Raw genomic sequence first — 8,907 nt, 5'->3', positions numbered from 1 at the left:
TCATCAAATCTTAATAAGACCATTATTTCAGTAGCAGGCTGGCTTTATTGTAATTTTATTGCCGCTCGGTTCCCTCGAGGCGCCCTCCGCTGAGATGGTGCGGATCGAAAGTCAAGATTCAGATTCAGGCTTAGTACGGAAGACGAGCTCGGTCTAGGTAAAGCTGTTGAGTTTAGGAGGATGTAAACGCTGTCTCCCATGGTTGCCATGTTCATCTTGATATTAGAGGCATTATATTATCTTGATATAACATCACATCCACCGTTGTTTTTTTTTCATAGTCGATGAGTGACAAAGAAAAAGGCATTGGCAAGATTAATAATGTCTTGAAAAAGTCCTAACTGATCGGGTTTGTTAATGGACTGCCAGTCTGCCACTGAAAGGTCTATTTAGTCCAGGCTACACCAAGTGACTAAACTTTGAGTCGTTTACATAAGGGCATTGCGACAGCAATGATATTCTTTAGCTGAAAGATCCCTTTTGCATAGCCTACTTATATCTATGAATTATTTAACACATTGTCTTTATAGCAAGTGCTTAAACATCCGCTAGATGGCGGTAGTCACTTAATATATCCTTCCTTTTCCGCCGCGTTGGCCTTGGGGCCACGTTGGTCCTGGGGCCAGTGGGTCCTGTGGGCCATGTTGGCCCAGGGGCCCATTCACAGGATCAACCAGAGATGTGGCATATTCATGAAATACGGATAGTCTCGTTAACCACTCAAGACATATCTCTAATTAGGTCTCTTGATTTAGTCCATCTGGTATACAGCCTAATGATGGCCTTTTGCTTCTCAGCTTTTTTTTTTTTCTCATTTCCTAAATGGTCTGTTAACATGTTATTATCAGGGACTGGGATTTAAGACCCATGTGTATTAAATCGATAGCCCGGCGTGTAACGATTCCTGTGCGGGCTATGTAGATATTTACTTATTTATCCATTGGCTTAAAGGGTTGACGCGTAGCTTGTAAGCCTTCTTTAAGAAAATCAAAGTCCAACACAATCAATGCCGATACAGGCTTATATCATACGAGGAGTCGTTCGTTCTCCAGCCTTCACTCTCTGACTGGCTGCAATTAACCCCATTAGGCTATAACATTTAAACCTATACAACACACAGACGCGCGCACACACACACACACACACACACACACACACACACACACACACACACACACACACACACACACACACACACACACACACACACAATAATCAATAATTATTTGCTGGGATCGATTACAAACGGTCTGTTAACTGCAACCGTATGTTTTATCACTTTGTACCTATTTGCAGTTACAATTTTATATAATTGAAAATTTTTAACAATTTAGTTTACTTTAAGATCGGGTTATTCTGGAAGGAGACCGGTCTGAGGCTGAGGCTCCCCTCCAGACGGAGCGTGCGGCGGCGGAGCGGGGAGGGCTGGGGGGCGGTGAGGGGAGCGGGGAGGGCTGGGGGCTTTGGCTCTATGCTGGACGGAGCGTGCAGCAGGGGGGTGAGGGGAGCGGGGCGGTGAGGGGGGGCTTTGGCTCCATGCGCTCAGACGCGCACATTCGAGCAGCTTCCCACTCACTGGAGTTGGAGCCACACTGAACCTCGTCGCTCTTTGCTTTGACTCCAAACAACCCCAGGAGCCGGAAACCTTTTTCTTTTTTAATAAATGGTTCTTGCTGTGTGATATAGTTCAAAGACTGTGGGGGGATCTGAAGGAGGGCACTTTGGGAAGCTGTGAATAATTTCTCGCATGAAGCGAACCCCTTGGACGCTGGACCGCGGAGTGCGCACCCTGTCGGAGTCTGCTGCTCTTCAATGGATTTCAATACGGACGCGATGCTCTGGACCTTAAACTACTGCTAAGACTGCTTTTTGAAGTAAACCTTATTATTTTTCTATCTGTCCATCCCTCGATGTTTCCCACCGACAGAAGGACGATGATCTTCGCAGCTCTCTATGCGCTTCTGCCTCTTCTTGGTGAGTTGATTTGGTTTTGTTTTTCTTCACTCTCTTGCTCGTGTTCCCCGATCCCCGATCCGGTTGGTAAACAATTGTATGTGTTGCTTCATGAGGAGTGCAGTGTGTGTGTGTGTCTGTGTCTGTGTGTCTGTGTGTGTGTGTATGTCTGTGTTCAGGACCGTCAGTATCCGACCAAGAAAGTCCATCGCAGGCAGCTCTGCGTGGTAAAGTAAATAGTGTGTAAAGCTCTACTATACCTTTTCAAACACTTCTCCAAACAAGAAACACATCACTTTTGCGAAGACACAATAATCTATATGAAAACGTACATTAACAATTTTTAATGAAACCTTTCGTTGTGGTCGTTCTTGTATTATCAGGTCTATGGCATGTGATGCGCCGCATCTTTTTCTCTTGCTCCCACATTCCCCCCATCGAATGGTTTATATGTTAATCCCCCAAAGCAGCTTAATCTCAGAACATTTAGCCTTCCCTTAAAGGAAAGAAAAAACAACTATACTCTATTAATAATAATTATTAATAATTGATAATGATGAGTAGGATTATTATTATTATAAGCATTATTATTATTATTATTAGTAGGAGTGGTATTATCATTATTATATCTTTTTTCAATGCCCAGATGTGTGTTCGCACGCCGAGGAAACGGTGCACGCCAGCTCGCCACACCACCTGGACTGCGTGAGGGCCAGCGAGCAGTGCCAGAAGGAGCAAGCCTGCAGCACCAAGTACCGGACTATGAGACAGTGTGTGGCCGGGGGCAAGGAGAGCAACTTCAGCATGGTGGCCGGCCTCGAGGCCATGGATGAGTGCCGGAGCGCTATGGACGCGCTCAAACAGAGCCCCCTGTACAACTGCCGGTGTAAAAGAGGCATGAAGAAAGAGAAGAACTGTCTGCGCATTTACTGGGGGATGTATCAGACATTACAAGGTGTGTATTTCATAAGCCGTGGTTTATTTAATTCGTCAATTGGCTTTGATGAGCTGCAGCTTGTGACAATAGGGAATATTTAAATGTGAAAAAAAAAATCCCCATCTCCCCGTCTTTAATCCCTGCCAAACCATCTCAGATCATGATGACTCCATCATAATTTCACCTCCTAAAAGTAGTACCCCCGCACGCTTAAAACACACTCACATTGAGATAAAAAATACATTTGGTACTTTTAAACTCTCCTCCTAATTCTCTTACATTCTAACCGTATATGAACTTCTGTTCTACATACTTTTATACCCTGTGTCTGTTCTCAATGAAACTGTTCTTAATGATCCTGTGTTGAATACAAACCATTTTTGTTTTTGTAATTCTGATCTCCAAAATCACTTCCCTTGAAGGTAATGGAGCATGAGGCCCTTCGAGGCCGTGCCATCTCAAAGAGATGTGGTGTGTTTGTATACGTGTGTGTGTGTGTGTGTGTGTCTGTGTGTGTCTGTTTGTGTGTGTGTGTGTGTGTGTGTGTGTGTGTGTGTGTGTGTGTGTGTGTGTGTGTGTGTGTGTGTGTGTGTGTGTGTGTGTGTGTGTGTGTGTGTGTGTGTGTGAGTCCGTGCAGTGAGCTCACTTCCAGTTGCACAACACAGCTGACCAAGCTGCCTAACCAAGCGTGCGGGTGTGTGCCACCATGGATATCGACTGACCCAAATACCACCCCCTTCCCCTGCAGGCCAATGTGATGGGGGGGGGGATGCTGTCATAATAAACAACAAAACACACAGAGGGGGGCAGGGTGGGTCCGGGGTCAGACCCTGGCCTGTCGGACTGTTTCTGAGACCTGTCTGTCTGTCCCTGCGTTCGTCTGTCCCTCGGTCAAGGTGGCACTGTCTTTCTTGTCTAATGCCTGGTGCTCTATCTCCCATCCCAGGGAATGACTTCCTGGAAGACTCCCCCTACGAAGCGGTCAACAGCCGTCTGTCGGACATCTTCCGCCTGGCTCCAATCCTGGGTAAGAATCTTTCCATTCACCCTGTCCTTCCTGGGTTATTTCTTCTGTTTTGGTTTGATGTGTCTCCTGGCTCAACGTTTTTCTATGTTTGAAACTATGTTAACGTTGGTCAAGATGGAAGCTTATCTACAAGCCTCCAAGCTGTGCATGCTTCTGAACCAAGGTTCTCCCCTGTCCCGTCGAGTGTGTGTCCTGCCTTTGGATCTCTCCTATATCTCTCCTTCTGTGTCCTCCCCTAACACTGTGCATGCCAGCTCTGCAGTTATCAAATCTTTGCACGGGGAGCTTATACTTCTGTGTGCACACTGGTATCAGGTGGACACCCTTCTACGGAGTTTTCATTAGTGTTGTTATTGTTGTTTGGATCAGGTTGCAGGTATAGTTGCAGACCTCGTCAACAGTTCAATGGAAATTATGTGTTTGCCAAAAGCTTGTTTGAGTTGGGCTGTGAGTATGAGGGTTAAGAGGTCTGTGAGTACCGCTGAGAGCGTGAGACGGGGTTGTGAGGTAATCTTCCCCTCGCGGGAGAGCCATGTTGTCAGCCTCCATTAGATGGCAGTGTTCTTCCCTTATTCACCAGACACAGACAACACACACACGCAAACGCACACACACACACACACACACACACACACACACACCTGATCCTCCTCTGCCCTGCACTTGAGACAGTGCAGGGCATATTGTATTGTATTGCGTTCCTTTTGGTGCAATAATGTTCTTTTTTTGTTGTGGCTTTGAGAAATAGGAATCCCACATCGAGTCAGTGAAAAATATGGTAACCTTACCTTTCATAAAATCACATTTTGATCACCTTGAATTAAGGAATAGGTGTGTGAACACATGGGTGTGTTCTAGAGGCAATGTGCTTGAGATACTTTTTTAGATGGATTCGAACACGATAGGTCAATCAATTTGTGGATCTGCATAGTTTTGAACCCGAATGTGAGTCCAGAGATCAAGAGAAAAACACAATACAAATTGTGTCGGAAGGACTTCTGTGACTGACTGACTGACTGACTCTGTAGTCGTGACTCCTGTATCTGGGTGACACATCGGCTCTGGAACCCAAGCTGCAATCCAGTAACCGCCTGTAGCAATATAACTCAAGAGCGGAACTTACTGCTTTTCATCAATGCCTCTTTTATACTGTTCATACCCACCCAACCGCCCACCATCACAACCCACCCTCTCTCCCACGCGCATAAGTGGAAGATTGATCACTTAGAAAACGGGGGGACCATCTCCACAATGGAAAAGCTGTCATTGCCCCCCCCCCCTTAACATGCCAGCGCCCCTGCGAGTGAGGGAGGAGGCAACGCAGAGCCATCAAACCTTATGCAGTGCGGGGAGCATAGTTCACAGCGCAGCCATGTAACAACCCTCAATAACCCCCTCCACCCCCACACCCCCCGACTCTGGCAGCCTGAGCTATCGGCTGCTGGAGCGAGGGCACGGAGATTTACCGCGCCGAGCTCAGCCCAGGAAAGGTTCTCCTTATTCGCCATCTAAAAACCTCTTTATGTTGATTGACGGCTTTGCGTGATTTCTCATTCTTGCTCTCTCCATCTCTCTCTCTCTCTCTCTCTCTCTCTCTCTCTCTCTCTCTCTCTCTCTCTCTCTCTCTCTCTCCCTCTCTCTCTCTCAATCTCTCTCTCTCTCTCTCTCTCTCTCTCTCTCTCTCTCTCTATCTCCCGCTCCGAGTCTCTCTCTCTCTCTCTCTCTCTCTCTCTCTCTCTCTCTCTCTCTCTCTCTCTCTCTCTCTCTCTCTCTCACTCTCTCCCCCTCTCCCTCTCCCCCTCTCTCTCTCTCTCTCTCTCTAAGAGACAGAGAGACTTCCAGCTCAACCTGACAGTGTCATTAAAGGATAGTTATTGAGCAATTGTGTGTGTGTGTGTGTGTGTGTGTGTGTGTGTGTGTGTGTGTGTGTGTGTGTGTGTGTGTGTGTGTGTGTGTGTGTCTGTGTGTGTGTGTGTGTGTGTGTCTGTGTGTGTGTGTGTGTGTGTTTGTGTGGGAGCATTATATGGAATAGTATTGAATGGGAAATCAAAAAGTGCAGCGATTGCAGGCATGCAGAGTAATAGAAACAGAGCAACGGGGAAGCAACACGGGAGGGACTCGAGGGAAGCTAAGGAGAAATGAGAAACGCCTGAGTGGGCTGAACAAGTGATCTGCAGGGCGAGAGACTACTAAAGGTGATGACAAACAGAGGGGATAAAAACATATAAACGTAACTTTCATTCTACTGAACATGACCTATGATTGTCGTAAAAAGTTAGGATTCTGTATATTGTTCCAAGTCCTGTATTCATTGTGATCATTAATTATGGACCTGTGTAACTTCTGACTGTAATTCAACAAACCCAGTGTACAATAGATATGTTATTGTCTGTGTCTGTGTCCGTGTTTGTCTGTTAAGCAGTAAGACACTCTGATCCCAGGCTGTTGGAACAATAGCCCAGCATATTTACTCAGCGCTTTCCTAATAGACCCCATAGGCCCCAACCAAGCCTCTAATCTCCAGCAAAATCCTCACACAATGTGCACTAATCTACAGTCACACACTAGCACATGCACCTCGCGTCGCACATATGAACGCGCACAGATACTAATAAGCACACTACAATTGTGTAGTATAATGCACACACTCGCAGGCACATACGCACGCACGTACACACACACACACACACACACACATACACACACACACACACACACTCACACACACACACACACACACACACACCAACACCTATTCTCACGAGAACACCTGTCTGTATCAGTCCGATTGTATTAATGTCCGTGTCGCTATCACAGAGCATTCTGAGCAGATGGACAGCACCCTGTGGGAGTGGGGGGTTTCCACATAAAACCTACTCTTTCATAGACAGTGCATATTTAATGTTAGACTAGTGTTGAAGATTATGAATCCATTTCAAATGACAGTTTCTTGATAAAAGACAAAAGGACGTTTTTGTAGTTGGTTGGCGCGACCAGCTGCATTTCACACTCAGAAGTGGGTTTATTTTCAAGTCCCTTAAGGATAAGATCGCATTGGAGGACGAGGACCCTGGGTGGAAACAACACAAACACACACACACACACACACACACACACACACACACACATGAAAGCACACAGACACAAACAAGCACACACACATATGCACGTACGCATGCACGTACGCATCACTGAAAGGTTTGTTGTCGGGGGGATTGATTTGGTGACTCTTTGGAGCATAAATAAACAAAAGATATGCAAAGTCCTAGTTTTATGGAGTAGAAACCTAGGCTGGTCATATTGAGGTCACTGCCCCTCTTAATATAAGGTATCCATTGTTCAGGAAACTGGTGTATGAAATGCAAGGTGAAGATGCTGCTGCCCACATTACGTCTGGCTGCAACTAATCAAATTAAATGTAATAATCTGAAGGATTATTACATGACATGATTTACATTTTTCTGTAATATTTATTTAATCCTTGCTTTCAAATAGGAATTATATTTTTTGGAGAAGAGGGGATGTATACTTAAATATGCATTCCATTTATATTGTTGCATTGTAATATTTAGATAAGGTTAGACTTCATAACTTTTCTATTCTACTTTAGTATTCTTCAAAGTATCAAGGGCGCTATGTTGGCCCAGTGTGTGTTGTTTGAGAACTCCAGAGATCCATGAGAGTAGGATTTAGCCGTTTGGTCACAGTTTGAAACCAAATGCCTTGTGAAGGATGTGTTTGTTGTTTGGATTGGATATTGGGGCAACCCTGCAATGGTCTGGCATCTGATTCAGGCTGAAATTGTTGGATGCAGAAATATCCTTCTAATATTATTTTCCGTATCAGTTTTTTCTAGCCATACTCACATACATTTCTACTGTTTAAAACGTTGAACTCCATGAACTTGAGTGCCTTTGTTTTAATGTAATTTAACCTATTGGCTCCACATTACCCCTGAAACTGCAGATTTTGCGCATGTGTATTCATTTGTTTTCTGAAACACGTTTTTTTGTCGAGAGAGAGAGCGAGAGAGAGAGAGAGAGAGAGAGAGAGAGAGGTATAGCAAGCAGCTGGAGGACTATACATTTCAGCAGCAGTAACATGATCACATCTTTTTCAGTCGCCAATCTACAAGCTCATTCCCTGAATACATTTGCTTTAAAATTCATGTTGTTTAATGGGCTTCTTTGTTGTCTTAATATTTTGTAATGCCTCGATAGTGTGAATTTCAATAGTATTTGTCTATGTATATGCAGATTAAACTTGCTCTCAATTCCTATAAACATCATTGGGACGCATATATGCACAATGACAGATAAATAAACATACGTTGAAAAAATTATGATTTCACACTTCACAGTTTTGGGATGTGATAAATCAGTGCGCTTCAAATGCTTTCATCTATTTTCAAAGTGGGGACATTTTTAAGAATTTATTTTTTAAATATTAATGCTATTCTCTGTTCTGTCAAGGGCACCACAGTTGTTCCAAAAGTTACATTTCCTGAACTCTATGTTTGAAAGCTTCCAGGTTCGCGACGTCCTTATTTACAGGTCCACTGAGAGCAATTATATATCTGCACAACGTGGCAGGGGTAATACTAACAGAGGATCCCAGAGACTGCAGACTTTATGAAGATGGTACCGGCAGAGTGAACCGTTTTGTCTCTCTGTGTGTTCTGAACCTTTTCTTCTTCTCTCGGGCTCCGGCTGCTCTCAACCGTTTCATTTCCCAGTCTGGCCCCACGTTGGGCTTGTACAGCGTGAGAGAGAGAGAGAGAGTGTGGAAAACCCCTGTCTGAATATAAAACATGTCTGCATATCCCCCACTCAACAGCCACAAGATGCGTGGCTCGCAATGAATGCACCAAAGCCCAATATCTCCTCTCCTCTATCTGTCAACACTTCAGACATATTTTGTCCCCTCCGCCACCAACCCCACCCCTACTCCTCACTCCTACGACTCAAGTCAACCATCAAGTTTTAGTTTT

General features: G+C 44.8%; 1 protein-coding gene across 4 annotated transcripts in view; it reads left to right on the top strand.

Moving 5' to 3' along the window:
* The first annotated feature begins 1,540 nt into the window (after positions 1–1,540).
* The window catches only part of gfra1a (gdnf family receptor alpha 1a), an 81,107-nt gene continuing 73,740 nt past the window's right edge, over positions 1,541–8,907 (top strand). For 3 of the 4 annotated variants that reach the window (XM_030379178.1, XM_030379177.1, XM_030379176.1), the window contains exons 1-3: positions 1,541–1,974; positions 2,600–2,908; positions 3,837–3,917. In XM_030379178.1, coding sequence (XP_030235038.1) covers positions 1,911–1,974; positions 2,600–2,908; positions 3,837–3,917 — 454 coding nt within the window. In that variant the 5' untranslated portion in view covers positions 1,541–1,910. The remainder of the gene's footprint in view (positions 1,975–2,599; positions 2,909–3,836; positions 3,918–8,907) is intronic. The other variant, XM_030379179.1, reaches the window with a different exon arrangement.

Source organism: Gadus morhua, chromosome 15 (assembly GCF_902167405.1).
Source record: "Gadus morhua chromosome 15, gadMor3.0, whole genome shotgun sequence".
NCBI lineage: Eukaryota > Metazoa > Chordata > Actinopteri > Gadiformes > Gadidae > Gadus > Gadus morhua.
The sequence above is the reverse complement of the archived record's forward strand: the minus strand, read 5'-3'. Positions and strand labels throughout refer to the sequence as shown.